Source organism: Anabrus simplex, chromosome 1, assembly GCF_040414725.1.
Source record: "Anabrus simplex isolate iqAnaSimp1 chromosome 1, ASM4041472v1, whole genome shotgun sequence".
Taxonomy (NCBI): domain Eukaryota; kingdom Metazoa; phylum Arthropoda; class Insecta; order Orthoptera; family Tettigoniidae; genus Anabrus; species Anabrus simplex.
The window spans coordinates 1,331,232,423-1,331,246,868 of record NC_090265.1 but is presented as its reverse complement, the minus strand read 5'-3'; the positions used below and the strand labels follow the sequence as shown (position 1 = coordinate 1,331,246,868).

General features: G+C 37.9%; 1 protein-coding gene across 1 annotated transcript in view; it reads left to right on the top strand.

The window, feature by feature from the left end:
• The window catches only part of unc80 (unc80, NALCN channel complex subunit), a 1,117,323-nt gene that overhangs the window by 324,229 nt on the left and 778,648 nt on the right, over nt 1–14,446 (top strand). Inside the window, exons 9-10 of the mRNA XM_067137759.2 lie at nt 12,341–12,459; nt 12,581–12,664. Coding sequence (XP_066993860.2) covers nt 12,341–12,459; nt 12,581–12,664 — 203 coding nt within the window. The remainder of the gene's footprint in view (nt 1–12,340; nt 12,460–12,580; nt 12,665–14,446) is intronic.

The window sequence follows — 14,446 nt, the reverse complement described above, 5'->3', positions numbered from 1 at the left end:
CGAGCCTCTTCCAGTTCATCCTGTCCATCCACAACTAATGTTCTACCTTTTACTGACAAGTTACTTTACGTTTGACAAGGTCTTTGAAAATTTGCTTTCCCCAACTATCATGAGACCTCCCTCTGGACCTATTACCAACAACATTCCTCTTGGCGTCCTAATTGGAGCCATCCTTCTCATGTGTCCATACCACCATAATCTGCTTAATTCTAAGGTTTCCAACAGGCAATATTTAACATTTCAGTGAACAGTGGGACTGTCCCAGATGAATGGAAGAAAGCAAACGTTGTTTCCGTGTTGAAAGACGACAACAGGGAAAATGTAAACAACTATCATCCAGTCTCCATTATATCTGGTTTAAATCTAGAGAAAGCATATGACAGGGTACCGAGGGAAAAGATGTTCGCCATACTGGGGGACTATGGAATTAAAGGTAGATTATTAAAAGCAATCAAAGGCATTTATGTTGACAATTGGGCTTCGGTGAGAATTGATGGTAGAATGAGTTCTTGGTTCAGGGTACTTACAGGAGTTAGACAAGGCTGTAATCTTTCACCTTTGCTGTTCGTAGTTTACATGGATCATCTGCTGAAAGGTATAAAATGGCAGGGAGGGATTCAGTTAGGTGGAAATGTAGTAAGCAGTTTGGCCTATGCTGATGACTTGGTCTTAATGGTAGACTGTGCCGAAAGCCTACAGTCTAATATCTTGGAACTTGAAAATAGGTGCGATGGGTATGGTATGAAAATTAGCCTTTCGAAGATTAAATTGATGTCAGTAGGTAAGAAATTCAACAGATTTGAATGTCAGATTGGTGATACAAAGCTAGAACAGGTCGATAATTTCAAGTATTTAGGTTGTGTGTTCTCCCAGGATGTAGTGATGTAGTGAAGCTAATGCAGTGAGCTCGCAGTTGCGATCAGCAGTATTCTGTAAGAAGAAAGTCAGCTCCCACACGAAACTATCTTTACATCGGTCTGTTTTCAGACCAACTTTGCTTTACGGGAGCGAAAGCTGGGTGGACTCAGGATATCTTATTCATAAGTTAGAAGGAACAGACATGAAAGTAGCGAGAATGATTGCTGGTACAAACAGGTGGGAACGATGGCAGGAGGGTACTCGGAATGAGGAGATAAAGGCTAATTTAGGAATGAACTCGATGGATGAAGCTGTACGCATAAACCAGCTTCGGTGGTAGGGTCATGTGAGGCGAATGGAGGAGGATAGGTTACCTAGGAGAATAATGGACTCTGTTATGGAGGGTAAGAGAAGTAGAGGGAGACCAAGACGATGATGGTTAGACTCGGTTTTTAACGATTTAAAGATAAGAGGTATAGAACTAAATGAGGCCACAACACTAGTTGCAAATCAAGGATTGTGGTGACGTTTAGTAAATTCTCAGAGGCTTGCAGACTGAACGCTGAAAGGCATAACAGTCTATAATGATAATGTATGTAATGTATGTATGTAAGCAAATGCATGGAACGCCTAATTGTTAAACATGTGCTTTATTTTCTGAATGAGAGAAACCTGTTGAGTAATAATCGACATGGATTCCTCCCTGGAAAATCCTGTACTACACTTTTAACAACAGAAATTGATGAGCGGCAACATTTCCTGGACCAGTCTAATATCTTTCAAGTGGACTGCATAACTCTCGACTGGAATAAGGCCTTTGATCAGGTACCTCATCACCGACTGTTGTTAAAACTTAACAAGTATGGCATTCAAGGCAAACTGCTGGCATGGTTTCGATCATTCCTGGTAGGTTGGACGCAGTGCGTTGTGTTTAGTGGGGTCAGGTCAGACCAAACTTTAGTCACCTCAAGTGTGGTTCAAGGTAGTGTGATAGGGCCACTTCTGTACACGATCTTTACGTTAGATCTGCCAGGTTGTGTATCGTCTACTATGGCATAGTATGCTGGTGACACCATTGTTTACAGAGCAAGATATAGCAGCTATCTTTGATTCAGGTCAAATGGACTGTATTATGATTGACCTATCGAAGGCATTCGATAGGGTAGATCATGGGAGACTACTGGTAAAAATGAGTGCAATTGGACTAGACAAGAGTGACTGAATGGATAGTTATATTTCTAGAAAAGATAGCTAAGAGAGTTAGAGTAGGCGAAGCTTTATCTGACCCTGTATTAATAAGAGGGGAATTCCTCAAGGCAGTATTATTGGACCTGTATATTTTCTTATATATAAATGATATGAGTAAAGAAGTGGAGTTGGAGTTAAGGCATTTTGTGGATGATGTTATTCTGTATAGAGTAATAAATGTTACAAGATTGTGAGAAACTGCAAAATGACCTTGATAATGTTGTGAAATGAACAGTAGGCAATGGTATGATAAACGGAGTTAAAAGTCAGGTTGTGAGTTTCACAAATAGGAAAAGTCCTCTCAGTTTTAATTACTGCGTTGATGGGGTGAAAGTTTGTTATGGAGATCACTGTATGTACCTAGGTGTTAATATAAGGAAAGATATTCATTGGGGTAATCACATAAATGGGATTGTAAATAAAGGGTACAGATCTCTGCCCATGGTTATGAGGGAATTTAGGGGTTATAGTAAGGATGTAAGGGACAAGGGCATTTAAGTCTCTGTTAAGACCCCAACTAGAGTATGGTTCCAGTGTATGGGACTCTCACCAGGATTACTTAATTCAAGAACTGAAAAAAATCCAAAGAAAAGCAGCTTGATTTGTTCTGGGTGATTTTTGACAAAAGAGTAGCGTTAGAAAAATGATGAAAAGTTTGAGCTGGGAAGACTTGGGATAAAGGAGACGAGCTGCTCGACTAAGTGGTATGTGATAAAGATGTTGATTCCCTTAGGGAACCTGAAATATTTGTTCCGAATAAGTAAATTTATAACACCAATATAGTTGGTCCATTATTGGACATTTTACATTTTCCAGCTAACTCATTCCTCGTTGCCAGCGTTTTGCCCCAGAGTTCTAAGTTGGGCTCATCAGTTGGTAAATAGCACACTGCACAGTGGCCTCCACGGAATGCACTAGCCATGTGTCTTGGTAGGTGTGCTATTTACCAACTGATGAGCCCAACTTAACACATTGGGGCAAAACGCTGGCAACCAGGAATGAGTTAGCTGGAAAATTTATAATGTCCAATAACGGACCAACTATATTGGTATTAAGTAGTGTGTTTTGAGCTGTCAATGGAGAGACGGCATGGAATGACATTAGTAGAGGAATAAGTTTGTGTGGTGTCTTTAAATATACGAAAGATCACAATATGAAGATAAAGTTGGAATTCAAGAGGACAAATTGGGGAAAATATTCATATATAGAAAGGGGAGTTAGGGATTGGAATAACTTACCAAGGGAGATGTTCAATAAATTTCCAATTTCTTTGAAATATAAAGGCTAGGAAAACAGCAGATAGGGAATTTGCCACCTGGCCGACAGCCCTAAATGCAGATCAGTTTTTATTGAATGATTGAAACACTAACGAAAAAACATGTCTCATACAACAGAAAGTGCACACACGGACTAGAAGTTGGTATTGTATAGGCTGGACTCCAAAATCCGTCAAAGTAGTTATTGGGGCATAAAAACAATAACATTATTATTATATAGGCTGGAAACTGCGCGCTGCATGTCAAGCCTCGCAATAGCTCACTTGCAGGGACGTGGTGGGGGTTGTGCTAGTGAACAGTGCTTGAAGGTTGAAATCTCATGCAAGTATTTTTTATTTTACCCCCAACTGCCTGGGATGTGGTATGTTTGCATACTTGATAGCTTCTACAGACTGATTTCTTTATTTTGCCCTGTAATGGACCGTATGTATCATGGCATAGGGTATTGAGCTGGGTTGGACGACGATGAGGTGGTGCTGGTCTGTGACCAGGGCACATGCAACCAACTAGATATGTTGTACATGTTCCAAGCTTCGTATACAACATGTACAGCAAAGTGTGACACATTTGAACCATTACAATGTGCAATGGTAGGTAGGTATGTAGCTGCGCAATCTCCCCTCCTTCGAGGCAAGTCACAACACAAAATATTCACCATCTTGTGATGCATTCAAGTGATGAGTATGTGAATATTTTACTCATCTATGGAGAACCTAGACAGAATGCATACCGACACAACACCTGTATCAAGAACGCAATCCGGATAGATGACAGCCGACAAGCATGACATTTTGGAGTATGAAAAGACATCTGCGAGGGCTACTGTATCCCTGGGGAGGGCTCTGCCTGTTCGAGACTATCTCGTGATGTCTGCTTACAATGAAGAGGTTGTGTTGGACGCTTTCTGCCGTAACCTCACACTAAAATATGGGTCATTGCACTGTAGACAAACATCAGCCAGGCGTCTCTCATGCAGATATTGCATACCCAGCGGTTGCACCTGTACCATCTGAACTTACACCAGGAGCTCCATGGTCATGATTTCAAAGCACAGGTGGTGTTCTGTCAATATGTAGACACCAATCCTGCCTGTTTAGGGACCATTTTATTTATGGACAAAGCAAGGTTCCACAACAATGGAACCATTAATCGGCATAATGTGCATTACTAGAGCGTGGATAATCCCCATTGGGTATGACAGGCAACTTTTGAGGTACATATGGTGTGGCATCATGCGTGATCACCTCATTGGTCACCATTTCTTTGACGGACCTTTGGCGGGAGAACGCTATCTGCAGTTTCTCAAAGATCGTCTACCACCATTCTTGGAACATGTGCCACTCTTGACCGTTGCAGGATGCAGTTTGACATCACAGAGCTACTCCACATGCAGCGGTGGTTGTCCAGAACCGTGTCCATGTGACTTATCCTGATAAGTGTAAATGGATAGGAAGGGGAGGACCTGTCCCCTGGTCCATCAGATTGGCCGATGTTATGCCCCTGGATTTGCTTCTCTGGGACCCTGTAAAACAACTTGTGCATGTGCAGAAGCCAATCATTCCTGGTCACCTTAGACAGCTCGTCACTGAGGCAGGCAATCCGTTATGCTGGAGATGTTTCAACTTGCCAGAAAGTCCTTACAATATTGCACACAGCTCTGTATCAACCACGGAAGTCATCAGTATGAGCAGGTGTTATGTTAAAAGATGTATGTAACTGAAATCCTGTCACATGTTTTCTAGCCTCTTCCAAACCACCTCCATACAATATGCCACCATACCAATAGCCCTTTTCAGGGCATAACAAACAAATCAATCTGTGGAAGCTATCAAGTATGCAACCTTGCCACATCCCAGGTAACTGGTTGTTTAAAAATATATATATATATATATATATATATATTGCACCCATTAGAACATCAGCTGCAGAACAGTGAGACACCTCAGGGGTGCTCAGTAAGGATTTGGAATATAAAATGACTGAATAAGCTTAAATAATAGCATGGTTTATTAAATAAAATATGTTTGTCATCCTTGCTATCTGCATTATGGAAAATGATCACTAATGTAAACATTGACTCTTGCTCTTGAAGTACAAAAGAAAATATAAATGAAGATGGGATGGTACAATTAAATTTTGTCCTATTTACCCTAACAAATCAATCAGTACAATATATTTGCTTCTTGAGATTTACGTTAACAATTTGATTTAATTGTGAAAGGTCTGGGTTTCATCGACCAAATCTGGAAAATACCAAGAAAATCAGTAAGAAAATCATACCGTATCAAAATTCACTTTGCTGATATATTAATTGACTAATTGTTAAATTAATTAACATAATTGGTGTGATAATTCGTTCTAAAACAGAATCGACGCAAAAGAAATAAGTATCTGTTCATGACTGTCACCTCTTCTAGTCCAATTAAATTGAAAAATTAAACTCAAATTAAGAAATATCAATTCAAATGGTCCATCATAAATTAAGGAAAAATCTCAACCTTCGTAACAAAACAGAGAATGATCTGCAACGCTGAAATGTGAAACGACGTTGATTATCTCTTAAATAACACATAAGAAATGACTGGAACAATTGCTGAAATCAAAAATCAATCACGGTTTACCAAATCCAAAGTTCTAATTCTACTGAATATCTACATTAAGGCGACACTCCAGAGATAAAAATATATTTATACATAATGCATGGATTTTCAAGAAATTTGTGGGAATGTCGCCTACATAAAAGTAGAGATATCACAAACATTTCTTTCATATACAATTAATAGTGTTTCCAAAATAATTTTTTCTTTTGAAATGTTTAATTCCATTTTTTCCTAAATATAATTTATATGTTAATGTAATTTCATAATTAGGTAGATAATACTTCTTTTAAAAGTACTATGTATTGATTTTCTGTACATAATTTATATAAGGAAATATATTGTACTAAAGTTTGTGTAATATTTACGTTCTAAAATTTTGAACTTAAAAATCCCTACTAGTTGAACAAATTCTGCAATCAAAAATTCCTTATGCAGGTTTCTTCATATAGCTGTGATACATATACCAGACAAATTTTGTTACATTTGGCAGAATATTATGGGAGAAAAATGGGATGTAAATGTAAAATTACAATTGGCAAACAAACCATTATTAAGGTGATAAATTGTTTGAATTCACCGGAATAACTTCATGACAAGAAAAAGAAACTCATTTCTTTCAATTTCAGTCATTCAAAAATTTTACCAAAATGACCAAAGTATGATTTTTATCTCCAGAGTGTCACCTTAATCTACAATATTTACAGTCATATCAACACATGATAGCCTCCGTGGCTCAGACGGCAGCGCGTCGAACTCTCACTGCTGGATACCGTGGTTCAAATCCCGGTCACTCCATGTGAGATTTGTGCTGGACAAAGCAGAGGCAGAACAGGTTTTTCTCCGGGTACTCCGGTTTTTCCTGTCATCTTTCATTCCAGCAACACTCTCCATTCTCACTTCATAGCATCTATCAGTCATTAATAAATCACTTTGGGAGTGGCGACCCCATCGTACTAATAGCCTATATATGATTCATTCATTACATCCCTGACCCGGTCAATGACTGGAAAACAGGTTATAGGTTTTCATTCATGAACACGCGAATCATACGCTCGACTAACGCAGTTCCTCGTCAGCTGATTTAAGGAAGAACATCAGCCTCTTCTAACTTTGGATGCATGATCTCAGTAAGAAAGTCATCGAAGCTTGAAGAACAATCTCGAAGAATATTCCGAACTATCATGAGTAAGTAACAGAGTAACTACAGGTTTGGATAACTCCCGAATGAGAATGAAACTGGACACGAAACAATTTAATTTATGATCAAATACACTCACACGTAGTTTAAGAACATTTTAATGCCATATGAGGATCTCTAAATATCTCCACAATCATCTATTCTTGAATATGTGACTATTTCCCAATTGTCAAGATGTAAATCTCATATTGAATGCCTCTCCGATATGTCTATCATAAAATGTAACGTATTTATGTCGCGAAGACACTATATAAACTATTTACCAATCATGGCCTTTTCATTATCAGGCCCATTGAAATATCTGAACACACTTGTGATCTGCCCAGGATGTCACAAAACTAACATATAACGTCACACAAAATATCCTTCGCATACAAAAATCCTCTAACACTACGTCTAAAATTTTGAAGATCCAGCCTATCTCCCAGTGTCACTATCAGAAATTAAGAATTTCTCCCGATATCAAACTCCAATAGACGTAAAGTTTGATTCAAAAGTGTGGAATCCATTCTATCACTCGGATCTCATGACTTCGTAATGTCTCCGATATAAACCACGCATAAAATTCTAAATGCATATCATCTGGAATCGAAAGTTTATTTTACATGATGACTCAGAAACAAAATAAATACAGTAAGTTATAGTCTTGTTAAGAGCTGAACATGTTTCACCTCAAGTCAAGCCTACACTAAACCGATAAATTGATAATCACCGGAATTTCGACTTAATTATTCACCACACAGAATAACTGAAATTATTTAATGATCCATGGATAATCACCATTACCATGACAGTTGAATTATTCCATCCAAAACTCATCTTAAATTGCATGTGACAAGTAGAAATACACGAAGACTGTGTACAAAAACAACACCAAATAAGAACGTGAGAACTACAAGATTACACTACCTTATAGGACCATTGAACCACTACAGAGAAATCAACTATCCAACTACTCAACAGATAATTAATATGAATTTTGTGTCAACTTAGCTCTTTTCCACTCCTTCATTTTGGATGATGACTTATTGCCCTCAATGCTGTGATCACGGCAGTGTCCTCTCATCTTGACGTGGTTGACGGCGGTTCCAGGGTTTAAAAACTCATGGTGAAGTTGAAGTTACACTTGCAAATGGGTAATGTCCTCATATTGAATCGGTCGGCAAAGTTCTCTTGAATAATGTGGCTGAAACTTGTACAGAAAATATTAATAAAGTTGTCTAGTTGTGCGTCCTTCCCTATATCACAGGCAAATATGTACTTTAAGCAGTCTCGATAACGTTGACGTCTGTTAGCGGCAATGCAATGCACGACTCTGAGAATGGCTAGCATGACAGTCACAATATCACACAATGTTGCTCCAAATACAGTAGAGACAACACATGACACTTACGGATTTCGCCTTGCTAAAATGGGAGACAATTCGACGGTGCGCTCCTAGTGACTTGACCTGAACAAATTGCGCTAAATTCAAATATCAATGGAAATGTATATACGGAAATGGATAAATAAATTACGTCTAGAAAGAAAGTGGTATTGAGATATTAACTTCGAAGTTGCTAAAGCAATTCTGGATAAATGAATGAAGAATTATTTAAAAGGTTATTATTCAAAGACTGAAATTAGACATATAAACAAGGTGTGAAATGCACTGCTGTGAAATGGCTTGATCTTTCATTTATGCATTACTTCTTTAACTTTAGCATACCTGCCTGAAATCTTACGGTTGGATTTGTCTTTTTTCCTCATTTAAAAACAATGTATCATCACATTAAGACATTTGTCAATAAAAATATCGGCACATTCCTTACACATATGATGCAATGAATTAACATCTAATAGCTGGACAATTTTCCTCTTAACATGAAGTCTACTAACAGAAAGAAAATCTATAAAATCCCGGCTTTAATCTGAGAAGAGGGATAAAAGAAAGAAAAGTTTGAAAATGTTGTCGATAGTGATGCTTTGAGGAATATTTACGTACAATTAGAGTAAAAATGTAACATACCCTTGGCTGTATAGTCGAGGATTTTTAAAGTCGCTGGCCTGGAAATGATCTGAACAGATCTTATAATTCTTATACAAGCGTAACGTCCCTTCTTTCTTGTACACTTTATCCAAATCGCTTCTGTGACATTTCAAAACCCACAGATCACACCTACAACAACACATTGGTATTGAAGGTTAACTGCTGCACTATACAATAAAATATGCGCATTATATTTTAAGCCCGTTAAAACATGGGTCGAGCAGGTCAGAAGATTATGAAGTACTATAAAAATCTCTGTCACTGGAAGAATATATATGCAAACACAATATTACTTACATGTTCTTGTCACGAGGGAACCTGAAGAACGACTGCACATTTTTCTCTACTTCGTAATTACTGCAGCCAAACACAGCACATACCTTTCCCCTCATGTTGAGAGGAGATATCAAGGAATGACACACGCTACTATTTAATTATGTCAACTCACTGAAAACGCATAAATACTGTAACACCAAAAACTTCACACAAAAATACACGTACTCTTATGACAGAATCAGTACCGTTCAGGTCTATCCGCTAGAGTGAGCTCCAATAGCTGTCCCTCGATATCTCGCTCAGTGTCGTGTATTGTCTCTACTGTATTTGGTTGCTCCAAGGTAGAGACGCTGTGTTCTGAGGTCATAGAGACTGACCCCTCAAACAAGTGACTGAGTCACAGCTGGTAGGTGAATGAACTTGTCGAACCACGGCGCACACCACACACATATACCGGAAGTTGTAGTACAGTTCATGTCCTGATTTAATATTATGCTAAATTCACTTCATATGACGAGTGCCTTTTTAATATAAGTATCGATAATAACAAAATGCACTATAATTTATTATCTGTAGAATGAACTTCCTCTTGCCTCATAATTGTAATATTTATTTAACACACTATTAGCTTGCTGGACTTGACATATATGATGTTGGCATTTGGCTTTCAACACTCTCGTAACTTAGATCGCGACTATCTTTTTCCAAACTGGAATTTACTTACTGATGCCGCTGATACAAGTTTGGAATCTCACAGCTGAGACCAAATAACCTTGAAAAAAATAAAAACAAAATATGACAACTTGCCCAACAAGAGTAACATGTGCGCAAAGCCACCTAACATAAAGATATAACATTCTGTCTGTCCAAAGCACTCCATCAGACATAACGAAACTGTCACAATATATATATGCTTGCATGGTATTCAAACCTTCAAGCACCATCCACTACCACACCTCCCACTGTGCCCCTGCCATTGTGACACTTGACATGCAGTGCATAGTTTCCTGCCTGTACAATACCTGTTCCTGGTCTGTTTGTGCACCTCCTGTTGTAAGGTACATATTCTTCGTATCGGTGCTAGTTTTACGGCTTCATTTATGGTACTCATAATGAATTAAGAGTGGCACTCATGATTCCTGCTGGTTTTTAGCCTGTAACCACACATCTCGTTATATTACCACAGTTTAGGGAGAGGACCGATATGTTTCGGAATTGTAGTAAATGTGATGAGATGCATAAAACTAAATTGCAAGGGGCTGGTGAACTACCCAGCATATCTATGAGCCAGTCTGTGTCACCACACACAAATTTGAGACATATTAAACTCACATCTTCCTTTATTATTAGACGTTGTGCATTGTTGTTGTTTGCACATGTTGCATAATAGTGCACAAAGAATGTCGTCCAAAAGCATGAAATTAAAAATATTAAATAAAAATAAAAATGCTAACAGCATAGCATTACCAATATATGGAACAAAAGTAACCCAGCTGGACATTTTAGGTAAAATACTTCATATCCTAAAATATAATGAGGTTATAATTTTGATTTTTTTATGCAGGTTTAGTACTCCTAGAAAGCTTAAAATTCATAAGAGGTTAAGTTTCTATAACCATTTTAAGTTAATAAAATATACTTATGTTACAATATCTGGTTGGGTCAAAATGACCCAGCTTGGGTGTCCTAGTCCTACTGGTGGCTTCTGATGGAAAAATTGATACAGCAAGTTACTTAGTCAATCCCAGAATAATGTTGCCATATTTTTTTTCAATCCTTTTATAGCAACCAGCCGACTTTTGGATTTCTTAAGATGGGCTAAATCAGGATGTTTCTACACCATGGAATGTTTTTTTCATCTGCAGGGTGATTTCATAAATCCCGTCATCCATAATTTTGCTGTAAGAAAGAATTTCCTTCTTTATAATGGCATAGATTGTCAAGTGAAGCAACCAATTTTTAGCTTTTCTTTTCCTCTGACATTTTATGAACATTTAAATTAGGAAGTGTATTTCGTCATTTGAGCAAATTTATGAAATTTAATTCTAAACTTCTACACAATTTTAATTTTTTGAGAGCAAGTTTGCTGCGCAGTAAGAACCCTGTAGTTGCAAGCTTGCACTAGGGGGACAATGGTACCGGGTGAGTTGGCCATGCGGTTAGGGGCATACAGCTGTGAGCTTGCATCCGGGAGATAATGGGTTTGAACCCCACCACCAGCAGCCATGAAGATGGTTTTCCATTTTCACACCAGGCAAATGCTGGGGCTGTACCTTAATTAAGGCCACGGCCGCTTTCTTCCCGCTCCTAGCCCTTTTCTCTCCCATTGTTGTCATAAGACCTATCTGTGTCGGTGCAACGTAAAGCAAAAAAAAAAGAAGGGGCGTAGATAGTGGTATGGAGCCCCACTGTTGCTAGTCCTAAAGATAGTTTTCCATGGTTTCCCATTTTCAAACCAGGCAAATGTTGGAGCTGTACCTTAATTAAGGCCATGGCCTCTTCCTTCCAAGTGAATTCTTTGACCCTATCCTGTTACATTGTCACTGAAAACCTGAAAGCATTAATATGATGTTAAACTCCTAGCAAAAGAAAACAAAAAGCAAAAAATTTACATTGTGACAATTGGGTGGTCTGTCTCTCTTTTGCTTATAATTCCTACTTTAATATTACTTTCTTTAAATTTGTATAGAATACAGATTAAAGATGATACTTCAATGGGACATCTATTCCATTCTCTAAATTTCTAATGTTTCTTTCAAATGAAAAAAGTTAACTCCTTGTAGCCTGTAGTATGCTGAACTATCAGTAACAAAATACTCTAATTTCTTTCTTTATTTGGTTCTGTCAATTAAAGGAAAACATTCAACTGAGGAAGGATTCCTGGGTACAGAGAGTCCACCAAGTCAGTCAGCTAGTGTGTCATTTTCAGACCAAGGAGTCATCCGTATAGAGGGAAAATCCGCAGAGGAAGAGGTAAGGAGTACTTTGATGCATTCCTTCAGTGAAAATTTGTGTGATAGTTTTTTTAAATAGAGTCATGAATGTTGTACTTCGGTGTTGATTTTGTAACTGTGTAAGTGACTTTGCCTTTCAGAATAATTGGGTGTCATCACCTAAAGACACAATATTTCCAGAAACTATACCAGAGGAAAGTTCAAGCACTGAAGAAGAGCATGTGGTAAGTTCTATTGACTATGTAATAATCTGCTTTTGAAAATGTGAAAAAAGTATAAATAATTTGCATAGGTCTCATAATTATCACTCCTTCTCATCATCAACCTTCAATTACCACTAATATGCCTGTTTACCTAGTCTTTTCTTAAATACAGTAGAAGTGCACTATAGGGAGTATGACATATAACAAGAACCCGGTTATAACTACCATTTTTGTCTGTCCTTTCAAAATTTCTATATTAAACTGTGTATTATCCTTCGGTTACAGTTAGAGCCTTGTCACTGATGCATACGTTGTTACGAGCAATTAAACGTGCACGATTTTTCCCTTGCAGATATTCAAGCACCCCAGCGGTTATGTTGCATGTGATCGATTATCTTCAGTATTATTTGCTTGCTATGTCCACTAGCGAGCTCTCTCGTCAACATTCAGAGGCAATGTCAGAGTCGATCAGTAATACCCATTGACTGCTGTTTCATAAACAAAATTCAAATGAAAGAGGAAAATGTGTTTTCGTAATAAGTTCGTAAATAACTTGTCCGATAGCAGTTGTTAACACATTAAAAATAAAGGCTGAATCAACGATCGCTTAATTGTAATGCTAAATATTGCAATTAAGTAAAAATGGGATACACCTCAAGATATGGCAGAGTGCATCATTGATTTCAGAGATTAGTTTATATTTTCTCGTGTCTGGTTAAATTTCAAAAAGGCTATCATCATGTAAATTTATAGTGAGAAGGTTGTTATTTCTCTACTGGTGCTTGAAGTATGTTTTCATCATGCATATGGTACAGTTAAGTTAGGTTTGAATAAGAAAACTGAAACATTAGCCACAAAATGTGATCGATCATCTTCGGTACAGTATTGTTTTCTCGCTATGTGCACTTGCAAGCTCTCTATGGACATTCAAAGGCGATCGCTTAATTTTAATATTATGTACTGATGTTAAGTAAGAACATGATACACCTCAAGATATAGCTAAGTACATCACTGATTTCAGAGGATAGTTTACATTTTCTTGTGTCTAGTTAAAGTTTGGAAAGGCTACTCCCATGTACATTTATAGCGAGAATGTTATCATTTCTCTACATGCGCTTAAAATATGTTTTCATGATACATATACGGTTAGGTTAGGTGATGCTATTTGAAGAAGAAACCTGAAATGTTTTACACAAAAGCCTCTCGAGTGATACTATAATTTCATCAGAATGAAATTCAACATAAATTTTCACGTAGTATCGGATTTTGAAAAATAACAAACAACTAAGGCTTAGTGTGGATATGCGAAAATGCAAGTTTTGAACAAACTGATTGCCGTTTCATACCGATTTAAATGTGTATGGTGGTTTTTCCCGACTTTTACAAAAAAAAAATTTTTTGCTACGGAAAGTCCTAGGAGTTGGAAGGAAGCGGCCATGGCCTTAATTAAGGTACAGCCCCAGCATTTTCCTGGTGTGAAAATGGGAAACCATGGAAAACCATCTTCAGGGCTGCCGACAGTGGGATTCGAACCCACGATCTCCCAGCTGCAAGCTCACAGCTGCGCGCCTCTACACACACAGCCAACTCGCCCAGTACAAAAAATCTGATATAACGACAAACCGCTATAGCGAGTATATTTTTCACCATTATGAATTCTCGCTATAACAAACTTCTACTGTAATTGAAAAGAATTTGGAAATGTATTGAGCCGGCCTGATTGGCTCAGGCGTTTAAGGCGCTCTCCTTCTGACCCAAACTTGACAGGTTTGATCTTGGCTCATTCATGTGGTACTAGAAGGT